The 14,656-nt window shown below is 47.1% G+C and overlaps 1 protein-coding gene across 2 annotated transcripts in view; it reads right to left on the reverse strand.

The window, feature by feature from the left end:
- Window positions 1-7,077, reverse strand: part of angpt1 (angiopoietin 1) — a 57,548-nt gene extending 50,471 nt beyond the window's left edge. For both annotated transcript variants that reach the window (XM_055876046.1, XM_055876045.1), the window contains exon 1: window positions 6,092-7,077. In XM_055876046.1, coding sequence (XP_055732021.1) covers window positions 6,092-6,511 — 420 coding nt within the window. In that variant the 5' untranslated portion in view covers window positions 6,512-7,077. The remainder of the gene's footprint in view (window positions 1-6,091) is intronic.
- Window positions 7,078-14,656: the final 7,579 nt, after the last annotated feature.

Genomic DNA, 14,656 nt, shown 5'->3' on the forward strand with positions numbered 1-14,656 from the left:
AACATACTAAATGCCCATTTCCTGAAAAGAACAATAACCATGTCGGCCTCAACGTTCACATCCATGTGGGAATACTGTGACATTGCCGTAATGGACTTCCTTATATATCCCCTTGACATGCTGTAAAGAAGCTCTGTTCTCTTTTCACCTTCTCTGCTAGTGCAAGTGAGGCAAAGATTAATTTATGGAAGCAGTAGCAGAGTACAACAGCCCCTTCTGCTATTTCCGTGGTCTTGCAAGTTCCGCAAGGGACAGGAAGGAAGCGCTTCTCAGTCTGTTGTGCGTCCACTAGCTCGCTGCATCGTCCGATTTGTTAGTTTTGGCCCGCATTATTTGCAAAAAGAAGCTTTGATACAGAGGAAGTCACCCCTAAAATAGCTTAGTCTTTCCTTGGCTCTTTAGGCAGGCGGTGTGGCCTTCTGATGGCATTAAGAAATATTCACCCTTTGGCTGTATTAACCCCAAGAGGTGAAGGGAAACTAGGAACTACCCATGTTGTGCATCCTGATCACACTAACCATGTTCAGTTTAAAGGCAGAGCAATGGGAATTTCACAGGGATAGCACTGTGAACACTGATATTGTCTCTCCTCTTTTAACTTCAACCGCTTATTCTGGCAATGCCTCCCTCTGAAGAAACATTGGTTTGAAACCCTTTCTACGCTCTGCACTAAAGTGAACGTGTGAAGTTCTATCACTTTCACTCCCGAGGAGCCGGATTGTTTTGGGGGGGGCTCCTTGAAATGGACCTTGGTCCAAGTTTCAATGACTTGAGTTGTCCTTGAAATATTGAGGAAGTGGAAAGAGGATCTTGAGTGTATCTCTCCTGTAGCCGATTTATATCATTCAAACGTTGACCGCATCTGGAAGTGATCAGGTGAGCGATACGAAACATCTCGCCCTAAGTTATTTTCACTTTGATTTCATGTTTTTTTTTTTTTTCAAAAGGCGAAACTCGACGATCTCTCTTCTACAACTGACCGTGCACACGTTCACAAACCAGGCAGTGATGGAATGGAGCGGGGATGCATTAAATGGCTACTTTCCAGCAACAAATACACAAAGATCACAGGCAATCTGGTCCAATTCCCCCTTCTTTACAGGCCTGCTGGGGAAGTAATCCTTGGACAAACAGAAGCCACCTTTGACTGGGCAGGAATGCTATCAGTGCCTGCTCTTCCCTGGGCCGACCAGACGTCCACGGAGGGGAATGATTGGGACGGCCTAATAATTCCCGAACAGCTGCTTGCTGCATCCACCCCCCCAACAGTTAAGCTCGCATGCATTGAGGAGTGTGTGGTATCCTTTGTGGATTCTTTCATCAGGGGTGGCTGGAGTAGCATTAGGGACAACTCTCCTCTTGACAAGCAGTCAAGGCTTACGTGATTAAGATAGATAGACTGGCTGGGGGACTCTTAATCTTCTGTCGGATGAAAAATGTTAATAGCATCCTGATGTTCCCGCACCTCCATAATTGGGCTGAATTATCACTGTGTGCTGCCTCTTAAAACGTCCCCTCTAATTCTTATTATGTTGGTGTCGTCCGGTTACTGTAACTTCTATTATCAATCAACTTTACTGTTGACAAGATTATTGCATATTGTTCTTTCAGAATTTTGAAGACATGCTGGATGCAGGATTTTCCCCCCTTTGTTTTTACCCCCTTGTCTTTCTCGCTTAAGATGAGTAAATGTCAGAGGTCTGCAGAGAACGCAAATGTGTCGGGGAAGAAACGCGACGGTATTCGTGGTGATGGCAGATGCTTTCGCACACTACCATTTTTACGTTTGAGGAAAAGTTATTCCAGCGGTCTCATTAAGTCTAGAATTCAGTCTACAATTGCTGCCGTACTGTTTATATAGTACCATCACGGACTGTTGAAGTCTACTGAACAAAGATAAAACCAGTAGGATTCAATGTCCATGTGATTTCATCTGACTCCTTTTTACTCAGGGTGACCTTACAGTAGTCCTACACTGTAAAAAAAACTTGCTTAATCAGCCTTATTCCGCGAGTTGATTGGACTTCAAAAGGACAAGAATTTGAGCTACAGTGGGGCAAAAAAGTATTTAGTCAGCCACCAATTGTGCAAGTTCTCCCACTTAAAAAGATGAGAGAGGCCTGTAATTTTCATCATAGGTACACTTCAACTATGACAGACAAAATGAGAAGAAAAAATCCAGAAAATCACATTGTAGGATTTTTAATTCATTTATTTGCAAATTATGGTGGAAAATAAGTACTTGGTCACCTACAAACAAGCAAGATTTCTGGCTCTCACAGACCTGTAACTTCTTGTTTAAGAGGCTCCTCTGTCCTCCACTTGTTACCTTTATTAATGGCACCTGTTTGAACTTGTTATCAGTATAAAAGACACCTGTCCACAACCTCAAACAGTCACACTCCAAACTCCACTATGGCCAAGACCAAAGAGCTGTCAAAGGACACCAGAAACAAAATTGTAGACCTGCACCAGGCTGGGAAGACTGAATCTGCAATAGGTAAGCAGCTTGGTTTAAAGAAATCAACTGTGGGAGCAATTATTAGGAAATGGAAGACATACAAGACCACTGATAATCTCCCTCGATCTGGGGCTCCAGGCAAGATCTCACCCCGTGGGGTCAAAATGATCACAAGAACGGTGAGCAAAAATCGCAGAACCACACGGGGGGACCTAGTGAATGACCTGCAGAGAGCTGAGACCAAAGTACCAAAGCCTACCATCAGTAACACACTACGCCGCCAGGGACTCAAATCCTGCAGTGCCAGACGTGTCCCTCTGCTTAAGCCAGTACATGTCCAGGCCCGTCTGAAGTTTGCTAGAGAGCATTTGGATGATCCAGAAGAAGATTGGGAGAATGTCATATGGTCAGATGAAACCAAAATATAACTTTTTGGTAAAAACTCAACTCGTCGTGTTTGGAGGACAAAGAATGCTGAGTTGCATCCAAAGAACACCATACCTACTGTGAAGCATGGGGGTGGAAACATCATGCTTTGGGGCTGTTTTTCTGCAAAAAAAACCTTTAAGAGGCTCCTCTTAAAGTTGATCCGTGTAACTGATCCGTGTAAAGGAAAGAATGAATGGGGCCATGTATTGTGAGATTTTGAGTGAAAACCTCATTCCATCAGCAAGGGCATTGAAGATGAAACGTGGCTGGGTCTTTCAGCATGACAATGATCCCAAACACACCACCCGGGCAACGAAGGAGTGGCTTCGTAAGAAGCATTTCAAGGTCCTGGAGTGGCCTAGCCAGCCTCCAGATCTCAACCCCATAGAAAATCTTTGGAGGGAGTTGAAAGTCCGTGTTGCCAAGCAACAGCCCCAAAACATCACTGCTCTAGAGGAGATCTGCATGGAGGAATGGGTAAAAAATACCAGCAACAGTGTGTGAAAACCTTGTGAAGACTTACAGAAAACATTTGACCTCTGTCATTGCCAACAAAGGGTATATAACAAAGTATTGAGATCAACTTTTGTTACTGACCAAATACTTATTTTCCACCATAATTTGCAAATAAATTCATTAAAAACCCTACAATGTCATTTTCTGGATTTGTTTTTCTCATTTTGTCTGTCATAGTTGAAGTGTACCTATGATGAAAATTACAGGCCTCTCTCATCTTTTTAAGTGAGAGAACTTGCACAATTGGTGGCTGACTAAATACTTTTTTGCCCCACTGTATGTACTCAAACTCTGCTCAAAGTTGGTTCAGCTATAAGGCCAAATGTGCCCAAATATTGAGCAAACTCACAATCCTAAAGCAGCTGGTTGACTTACAATGTGTACATTGAATTAACTTCAATGTTACTTTGTTGAGCAAACTCACAATCCTATTGCAACTGCTTGCGTTACAATTGTACATTGAATCAACGTAATATATATATTTTTTTACAATGTATAGTCATGGTCCTCATTATGTGATGTCATTTTTCTCCACTGAACAATCTTTTGCATGCCAATAGTTTTTCTTAATTTATAGAGGTCATTATTCCCACAACCATTTACAGCCCACAGCGTATCTCACGTTTAGAGCCGTTGTTAGTACTGAAATTCCTCTTCCCAGATACGAGATAAACCGAGTGATGCATAGTGACGTGTGGAGTTTCTGAGCAAAAGCCAACCATTTATTTGGGAATTGATATGTACACACCTCTATGTGTGTGCTTTACTAGTGTGAGATACAACATCCAGTAAGAAGGAATAACATCTCTACTACTTTCCTAACTACAAACTCAATCAACAGTTCATTGGAATGAAATGTTGGGTCATTTATAATGAACGACCGTTTCTCACAACCAGATGAGTGGTAAGAATACATTTCGGAGGTAGATGAAAAGCAGTAATACCGTTGAGAAACTTTAAAGCCCCAATAGCTTTAAAGATGGTGCTACAATTACTAGTGAGCAGAGAGCACAGCATGCTAACGGGTATTAATGATGTTCAGTTAAATGAATCCCACAATTCCAGAGAAAACGATCAAATCTATTGTGCACTACGTGCAATTATTTGTTCACTTTGTGCCAACATTTTACAGACAAAAATAAACGATTGTGTGTTTAAGCAATTCATCATAGATTGGCCCTCCTAATCTCCTCGTAAAGTCACATTATTGTGAAAAGTACTGCAGGGCTGCTTTTCCCGAATGTAGAGTTTGTTTCTTTGACTCGTGTATTCATTTCAGAGAGATAGTTTATCTTTTCTGTTGCCAAGTGGTATCAGTGATGACTTCACAATTCATTAACGTCACAGCGAAACCATAGTCCTGGGCCTAAACACCTGACTGGCTTTACAAGTTGGAGGGAAAGGATGTGGCGGAGTCATATGCACCACAGGCATCTGTCTCTTAAACCCCTGATAGAGAGTGCATTCGCTTAGTTCCCTCGCCTACAATTCTTGGCAAGCCTATCGACAAGTATATTTGTTGGTTGATTGCATTCCCAGTTGAATTCAATGAGCACTGCATTGCAAAATCATTATTTCTGTTCCCCGCAATACTGTACCTTACCCAATTGTAAAGTCACATTAAGTATTAAAACTTGATCTGCCCTTGCCTGTTGAAAATCCAATTTGAAGGTTACCCATGAAAATATACAGAGCTTTGAAATAAAGATGTATACAAAATTTTGCAAGGCAAAAGATTACAGAACAGAAAATTGAAGATGTATTACCTTTAACCAGTCTATTCCCAATAATCAGTACGTTTTCACTTTTTTAAATTTTTTAAATTTTTATGTCTTTCATGTTAGTAAATCCTTTGCTTAGAAAATATCTGACGATTCCATTAACTTGCTTTCTTTATATTCTAAAGCTAGAGTGTGGACTAACGGTAAGTCCTGGGTAGCAGTACATAGAGGGAGCATTCTTCCGTCGCACTCTAGCAGTGGTCCTCGTAGGCTTCCTGTCATTAAAGAGACAGCACACTGGAGAACTCTGGAGGACTGACATACTACGACCACGCATTGTGACGGATGCAGCGCGGAACGAAACTTGACATCTGTGGAATTTGCTCAGGGAGCACAGAGTTTTTTCGGAGAAGCACCAAATACTGATCTTGCACAAATAGATCAATGGTTAATATATACAGTTGCGTAACGAAACAGCTTTGTGGATGTAAATTGTTTATGGATGTCGGTTATTTTGTCGCTATGGGACAGGCGTACAAAGGCTTTTAACTTGATTCCTCGGGAGATTTGTTCACAGTTTTACACTTGTCATAATAATCATTCATCAATTCTAGATCCTCGCCAAGATCTTAAACCATGAATACCAGAGTCGTTGAACACAGCTCCAGCCACGGAGTGCACAGATGTATCCCTGACAATACTGTAAGAACTTTCATTAAGACAACCACAAGGAAACTCCAATTGAAAGCCAGAGAACATCATTCTCAAACACACTTACATTTAAAGGGGTCACAAAAAAAAAACATCAGAGCCAGACACTCGCCCTTGCAGCCCTTGCATAAACACAGACCGCTTCAATGCATACTCGGAAAGTAAACATAAAAGAACACCTGCACAAGCTTCCAACTATGACTCCAGTCACCGCATTGCATTGCTTATGACAGTGTGGCCACTTCTCCCTTACCTTCTGCAGCCACTGAGTGTAGTTCTCCATGACGTGCTCCAGGTGTTGGATCTTCTGGGAAGCGAAGTCCTCTTCCAGTGGTGGAGCGTCTCTCTGCAGCGCATTGGCGCTGTTAAACTGCGTCGCGGCTTTCCCTTGTTGGCACGAACTCCCTCCGCTGCCGTCGCCCTCAGGTAGGATAAAGGTGTAGGTGCACTGTCCATGCTGGACTCTGTGGTACATCCGATTACTGCTGCTACTACTTTCACTACTACTACTACTACTACTGCTGCTACTCGTGCTGCCACCTGTGCTACCCTGTCCTGCGCTGCTGGCACTGCCATCTGTCCCTTTTCTATGCTCCCCCCCGCTGCAGCCCACTGCCACCAGTAGGGCTGCCAACGAAAGCAAGTGGTAGGCAAACTTCTTCCACAACATCATTCCAGCCTGGATGGAAAGGTTGAAAAGTAAAGTCCTTTTATCGTTGGCTTCTGGATGACTTTTCTTCTGTTTAGCGGTCAGTCTTGGGCCAGTACTTCCTTTAGTGGATCAGAATGCTGTAAGGATCCCAGTCGATGTCGAACATGTGTCATCCATCCCCGTGCTGGACCTCCTACTGTGAGAAGGTCTGGAGGGCATCTCCGGTGTGCTCACACACACTTAAACACACGCTCGCTACGTGTCCGGGTCAGAAGTCAGCCAGAAGTCCAGTCGTCCAGGGCTCGCCGCATACACGTGTTGCACCGTGACACCTAGTGTGTTTATATAGATGGTCCTTGTTTACACTGTATCAATGTAGCATGCGCGTGTGCATGTATGTCTACATGTGTTAAATACAAGGGTCGGTGCATACGGATAGTGTCGTCAGACCTCCTCTTGTGTGACTGCTCTGCTCTTCCTCCTCCGTCTCTGCTCTGGTTTCCCTGTGTGACTAAACGACTGGAGCGAGGCTCACTAAAGAACAGCCCCAGGCTTCCAGCACACTCTGAGCCTGCCCCTCACAGAGACTGCAGAGGAATGTGTGTTTATGGACGAGTCTCTCTCTCGTGTGTGTGTGTGTGTGTGTGTGTGTGTGTGTGTGTGTGTGTGTGTGTGTGTGTGTGTGTGTGTGTGTGTGTGTGTGTGTGTGTGTGTGTGTGTGTGTGTGTGTGTGTGTGTGTGTGTGTGGGTGCCTGCGTGCGTGCGTGGGTGCGTGCGTGGGTGCGTGCGTGGGTGCGTGCGTGCGTGGGTGCGTGCGTGGGTGCGTGTGTAAGGCAGAGAGGGACCCCAAGCACAGAGGATGTGCTCAGACTGCGAGGCTTGGTTTACACGCTCTCTGACCTGAGGCTTGTGTGGTAGCCCTGCCCCTGTACACACTCAGTCTGTTCCCGTCTCCCCTGCACTACAGTACACAGGGGATGCCACAGGATTCTCACTGTCCACCACTCAACTATATAACACAGGGGTTCACAATGCTGTGTTGTATTTCCGTGGTTTTAAGTAAATCGAGTTTTATCCCATTTAGGTGGTAAGAGAATTCAATGTTTACATACTTATATTCATATTGAGTGAAGTGATATATCGTATCTAATGTAATTCTTCTCCTCTCACCAAAAATAGCCACAACATGGTGCGAAGCTCTGCGAAAGCTGTCAAAATACCAATCCAGGAGATCTCTCCGTGTTTTAAGGAAAACAAAACCGAAATCCAAGGGTAGACAGAGGAATGTCTTCATCAGCAGCCAGCGAGGGAAGCCGAGGGAATAGTGTGGTGAAAGGCCCAGGGTCAAAGGTCAAGTCCCTATTATGGACCAGTGTCCTGACATCCCATGATTCAGGGAAGGCTATCAACAGATGGAGATGACCAGGCCCTCATCACTTCACTGTGGTCCAAACCACCCTGATGTGTGTGTGATAAAGTGTGTGTATTCTGTGATAGCTGATACAACCTAATGTTGGACTCACAGTGTGGGAGAAGGAGGGGTGTGTGAGTTAATGCATGGAGGAGACCCAAGATAACAAACCCTGGCTACCCAAGACACAAAGCATGTGCAAACATATCTGGGAAAACTGGGTACAGTTGATGTACTTCGCTGGTGTCCTAAAACGTGGGTGCCTGTTACGAAGTCCAAAGTCCAAATGAGTCCTTGAGCGCATTAAATCAAAACTACTAGCACTGCCATAAACATTAGCTTAAATGCCATGCTGTCAAATAAGATATGCTATCAAACAGTCCACAGCCCAGGGTTGGGCTCAATTCGAATGGAAGGAAGTCAATTCAGGAAGTAAACTGAAATTCCAATTCAATTATTGAAAAAAGGGCATCTATTTTCAATGACTTCTCAATAAACTGAAAAGGAGAAACGATATATCTCAAAAGTTACAAAATGTAGGAATTTTCACAATTTTCACTCTCAAATCAAATGTATTTGTCACATTTAATAAACAACAGGTGTAGACTAACAGCGAAATGCTTACTTAATGGCCCTTCCCAACAATGCAGAAAGGAAAAATAATAACATGAGTTATAAATACACAATGAGTAACGATAACTTGGCTATATACACAGGGTACCAGCACCGAGTCAATGTGCAGGGGTACGAGGTGATTGAGGTAGATATGTACATATACAATAGGTAGGGATAAAGTTACTAGGCAACAGGATAGATAATAAACAGTAATAGCAGCGTACGTGATGACTCAAAAGACAGTGCAAAAAGGGTCAATGCAGATAGTCCGGGTAGCTACTTGGATAACTATTTAACTAACTATTTAGCAGTCTTGTGGCTTGGGAGTAGAAACTGTCCAAGGTCCTGTTGGATACAGACTTCGTGGATGAGTACCACTCACTATGCGGTAGCAGAGAGAACAGTCTATGACTTGGATAACAATTTTTAGGGCCTTCCTCTGACACCGCCTGTCATATAGGTCCTGCATGGCAGGGAGCTCGGCCCCAGTGATGTACTGGGCCGTAAGCAATACCCTCTGTAGCGCCTTGGGGTCAGATACAATGCAATTGCCAAGCAGTGATGTAGCCAGCTAAGATACTCTCAATGTTGCAGCTGTATAACCTTTTGAGGATCTGAGGGCCCATGCTGAATCTTTTCAGCCTTCTGAGGAGGAAGAGGAATTGCCATGCCCTCTTCACAACTATGTGTCACGCCCTGACCTTAGAGAGCCTTTTTATGTCTCTATTTGGTTTGGTCAGGGTGTGATTTGGGGTGGGCATTCTATGTTCTATTTTCTATGATTTTGTATTTCTATGTTTTGGCCGGGTATGGTTCTCAATCAGGGACAGCTGTCTATCGTTGTCTCTGATTGGGAACCATACTTAGGTAGCCCTTTTCCCTCCTTTCAGTGTAGGAAGTTGTCTTTGTTTGTGGCACTATAGCCTTAAGCTTCACGGTCGTTTTGTATTGTTTATTGTTTTTGTCGGCGTCATCCTAAATAAGAGGAATATGTTCGCTCACCATGCTGAGCTTTGGTCTACTTCCTTTGACGGCCGTGACAGAACTTCCCACCCCAAAAGGACCAAGCAGCGTGGTAAGGGGGACTCATGGACTTGGGAGGAAATCCTGGACGGTAAAGGACCCTGGAGGCAGGCTGGGGAATATCGCCGTCCCAAGGAGGAGCTGGAGGCAGCAAAGGCAGAACGGCATCGTTACGAGGGAACACGGCTAGCAAGGAAGCCCGAGAGGCAGCCCCAATAATTTTTGGGGGGGCCCACGGGGAGATTGGCAGAGTCGGGTTATAGACCTGAGCCAACTCCCCGTACTTACCGGGGCGAGCATCGTACTGGTCAGGCACCGTGTTATGCGGTGGAGCGCACAGTGCCTCCAGTGCGCGTTCACAGCCCGGCGCATCTGCCGGGCTAGGGTGAGCATCCAGCCAGGAAGGATGGTGCCGGCTCAGCGCGCCTGGTCTCCAGTGCATCTCTTCGGCCCAGGATATCCTGCGCCGGCTCTGCGCACTGTGTCAGCGCCCCGCATTTGCAGGGCGAAGATAACCACCCAGCCAGGACGGGTTGTGCAGGCTCTAAGCTCGAGTCCTCCAGTGCGCCTCCACGGCCCAGTGTATCCGGTGCCTCTGCCAAGGACAAAGCCTCCTGTATGTCTCTCCAGCCTGGTGAGTCCTGTGCCTGCGCCCAGAACTAAGCCTCCTGTATGTCTCCCCAGCCTGGTGAGTCCTGTGCCTGCTCCCAGAGCCAGGCCTCCCGTGTGTCTCTCCACTCCAGTGATGATCCATGGCAAGAAGCCTCCAGTGATGATCCATGGCACGAAGCCTCCAGTGATGATCCACGGTAAGAAACCTCCAGTGATGATCCATGGTAAAAAGCCTCCAGTGATGATCCATGGCAAGAAGCCTCCAGTGATGATACATGGCACAAAGCCTCCAGTGATGATCCATGGCATGAAGCCTCCAGTGATGATCCATGGCAAGAAGCCTCCAGTGATGATCCATGGCACGAAGCCTCCAGTGAGGATCCATGGCACGAAGCCTCCAGTGATGATCCATGGCAAGAAGCCTCCAGTGATGATCCATGGCAAGAAGCCTCCAGTGATGATCCATGGCACGAAGCCTCCAGTGATGATCCATGGCACGAAGCCTCCAGTGATGATCCATGGCAAGAAGCCTCCAGTGATGATCCATGGCACGAAGCCTCCAGTGATGATCCATGGCAAGAAGCCTCCAGTGAGGATCCATGGCACGAAGCCTCCAGTGATGATCCATGGCACTAAGCCTCCAGTGGTGATCCATGGCACAAAGCCTCCAGTGATGATCCATGGCACGAAGCCTCCAGTGATGATCCATGGCAAGAAGCCTCCAGTGATGATCCATGACACGAAGCCTCCAGTGAGGAGTCATGGCACGAAACCTCCCACGACGGTCTCCAGTCCGGAGCCTCCAGCGACGGCCTCCAGTCCGGAGCCTCCAGCGACGGTCCCCAGTCCGGAGCCTCCAGCGACGGTCTCCAGTCCGGAGCCCCCAGCGGCATTCTCCAGTCCGGAGCCTCCAGCGACGTTCTCCAGTCCGGAGCCTCCAGCGAAGGTCTCCAGTCCGGAGCCTCCAGCGACGGTCCCCAGTCCGGGGCCTGCAACGAGGGTCCCCAGTCCGGAACCTCCAGCGACGTTCTCCAGTCCGTAGCCTCCGGGGACGGTCTCCAGTCCGGAGCCTCCGGGGACGGTCCCCAGTCCGGGGCCCGCAACGAGGGTGCCCAGTCCGGGGCCTGCAACGAGAGTGCTCAGTTCGGGGCCCGCAGCGAGGGTCCCCAGTCCGGGGCACGTAACGAGGGTCCCCAGTCCGGGGTCGGCGACGAGCGTCCCCGCACCAGAGGTACCAACAAAGAGGGGTGAGCCAGTGGTGGAGCACACCTGAGCCGCCACCACGGATAGATGCCCACCCAGACCTTCCCCTATAGGTTCAGGTTTTGCGGCCGGAGTCCGCACCTTTGGGGGGGTACTGTCACGCCCTGACCTTAGAGAGCCTTTTAATGTCTCTATTTGGTTTGGTCAGGGTGTGATTTGGGGTGGGCATTCTATGTTTTTGTTTTCTATGATTTTGTATTACTATGTTTTGGCCGGGTATGGTTCTCAATCAGGGACAGCTGTCTATCGTTGTCTCTGATTGGGAACCATACTTAGGTAACCCTTTACCATCCTTTCAGTGTGGGAAGTTGTCTTTGTTTGTGGCACTATAGCCTTAAGCTTCACGGTGATTTTGTATTGTTTATTGTTTTTGTCGGCGTCATCCTAAATAAAAGGAATATGTTCGCTCACCACGCTGCACTTTGGTCTACTTCATTTGACGACCGTGACACTGTGATGGTGTGTGGGGACCATGATAATTCCTTAGTGATGTGGACACCGAGGATCTTGAAGATCTCAACCCTCTCCACTACAGCCCTGTCAATGTGGATGGGGGCGTGCTCAGCCCTCCGTATCCTGTAGTCCACGATCAGCTCCTTTGTCTTCCTGACATTGAGGAAGAGGTTGTTGTCCTGGTGCCACACTGCCAGGTCACTGACCTCTTCCCTATAGGCTGTCTCATCGTCGTTGGTGATCTGGCCAAACACCGTCGTGTCATCAGCAAACTTGAAGGTGCTACACGTAGAATTTTTGGGACATTTTGCATTGTCAGAAAATGTACATAATATATCTGCCACTAATAGTGGAATGATAATGTTTCATAGTATTACTTACCCACCAGTGTTGGGATTGGCTGTGATATTCGCCTAATGGTTTCTCCCACCGGATAGTCATCTGTTGTCAAAATGGGAAAGCTGTTCTGACTTTGTTTTGGTCCACCACCTTAAGACAATGGTTTTGGTCCAGCAGCTTCAAAAATAAAACGTTTTGTTATTGAAAATATATTTACAACGATTTAGATGGTACAATGATTCTCTACAATATTCAATGCTTCTTTTCTCACATAAACTGAAATTGAGCAAACCGCGTTGAATTTTTGCAACCAGGAAATTACACAGCAATTTCCACTAGATAACACAGCCACATTTTGACAACAGATGCCACTCAGGCAGGAGAAATCAGTCGGTGAATAAGTAGCAATACTGTAATACTGTGAAACAATATCATTCCACTATTACAGCAGATATATTATAGACATTTTCTGAAATTACGATGCGCAAAAATATAAATAAATCCTGTGTAGCAACTTTAATGATGGTGTTGGAGACGTGCGCGGCCATGCAGTCATTGGCCTACGTGCCAATACATGTGTACTCTATAAAATTACGATGTAGAAACGGTCATATCAGAAACAACTTCCTTTTATTCCAGCTTGTATTGGCATAGTCTGCCTTTCCATAACACACAAGCTGTTCGTATTTACCTCATCTTAATTGAGTTGTGTAATCTCAGATCTTAATTCTCATAGGAATGTAAACATTAAACATTATTGAGAAAACAAACGTGGTTTCAAAGCTACTACCGTCATTTTTTTTAAACTGTTGAGGTCCCAAGTTGGTCTTTCGCCCATAACACTTTCTTTGACAAAATGGCTAACTTACGGCAATGAAGCACAGAACGGATTGCGTCAGTTTTTCAAGGCCGAACACAGCTGTTCCTAATCAGTCTCTGGCTCATGTTGTGCTTTTGAAAAAGAAATGAGCAACATTTATTTGGTTGTAAGTTGATTTTGTCAATGTATGTGTACACATACAAGACAAATATACAGTTGAAGTCGGAAGTTTACATACACTTAGGTTGGAGTCATTAAAACTAGTTTCTCAACCACTCCACACATTTCTTGTTAACAAACTATAGTTTTGGCAAGTCGTTTAGGACATCTACTTTGTGTATGACTGTAAAGGCAGTCAATGTCGTTCTCCTCCTCAGACGAGGAGGAGCATGGATCGGACCAAGATGCGGATTGGTAATTGTACATGTTTAATGTAAAACACAAGAAAACACTACAAAATACAAAACAACAAACGTGACTAACCTCAAACAGTCCTGTGTGGCCCAAACACTAGCACAGGAAACAAACACCCACAAAACACCAGTGAAACCCTGGCTGCCTTTGTATGACTCTCAATTAGAGACAAACAATACACACCTGTCTCTAATTGAGAATCATACCAGGCCGAACACAAAACCCCACATAGAAATACAAAACATAGACAAACCCACCCAACTCACGCCCTGACCAACTAAAATGAATACAAAACAAAGGAAAACAGGTCAGGAACGTGACAGAACCCCCCCCTTAAGGTGCGAACTCCGGGCGCACCAGCACAAAGTCTAGGGGAGGGTCTGGGTGGGCGTCTGTCCACGGTGGCGGCTCTGGCGGTGGACGAGGTCCCCACCCCACCATAATCAATCCCCGCTTCTTTATCCCCCTCCCAATGACCACCCTCCCACTAACCCCACCTAAATGAAGGGGCAGCACCGGGATAAGGGGCAGCACCGGGATAAGGGGCAGCACCGGGACAAGGGGCAGCACCGGGACAAGGGGCAGCACCGGGACAAGGGGCAGCACCGGGACAAGGGGCAGCACCGGGACAAGGGGCAGCACCGGGACAAGGGGCAGCACCGGGACAAGGGGCAGCACCGGGACAAGGGGCAACACCGGGATAAGGGGCAACACCGGGATAAGGGGCAACACCGGGATAAGGGGCAGCAGGTCCTGGCTGAGGGACTCCAGCAGGTCCTGGCTGAAGGACTCCGGCAGGTCCGGGCTGAGTGGCAGCTCCGGACTGTAGGGCAGCTCCGGACTGTAGGGCAGCTCCGGACTGTAGGGCAGCTCCGGACTGTAGGGCAGCTCCGGACTGTCGGACGTCTCTGGCAGCTCCTGACTGGCGGGCGTCTCTGGCAGCTCCTGACTGGCGGGCGTCTCTGGCAGCTCCTGACTGGCGGGCGTCTCTGGCGGCTCCTGACTGGCGGGCGTCTCTGGCGGCTCCTGACTGGCGGGCGTCTCTGGCGGCTCCTGACTGACGGACGGCTCTAGCGGCTCCTGACTGACGGACGGCTCTACTGGCTCGGGACAGACGGGCGGCTCTAATGGCTCGTGGCAGACGGATGACTCAGATGGCGCTGGGCAGACAGATGGCTCAGACGGCGCTGGGCAGACAGATGGCTCAGACGGCGCT

Source organism: Salvelinus fontinalis, chromosome 22 (genome assembly GCF_029448725.1).
Source record: "Salvelinus fontinalis isolate EN_2023a chromosome 22, ASM2944872v1, whole genome shotgun sequence".
Taxonomy (NCBI): domain Eukaryota; kingdom Metazoa; phylum Chordata; class Actinopteri; order Salmoniformes; family Salmonidae; genus Salvelinus; species Salvelinus fontinalis.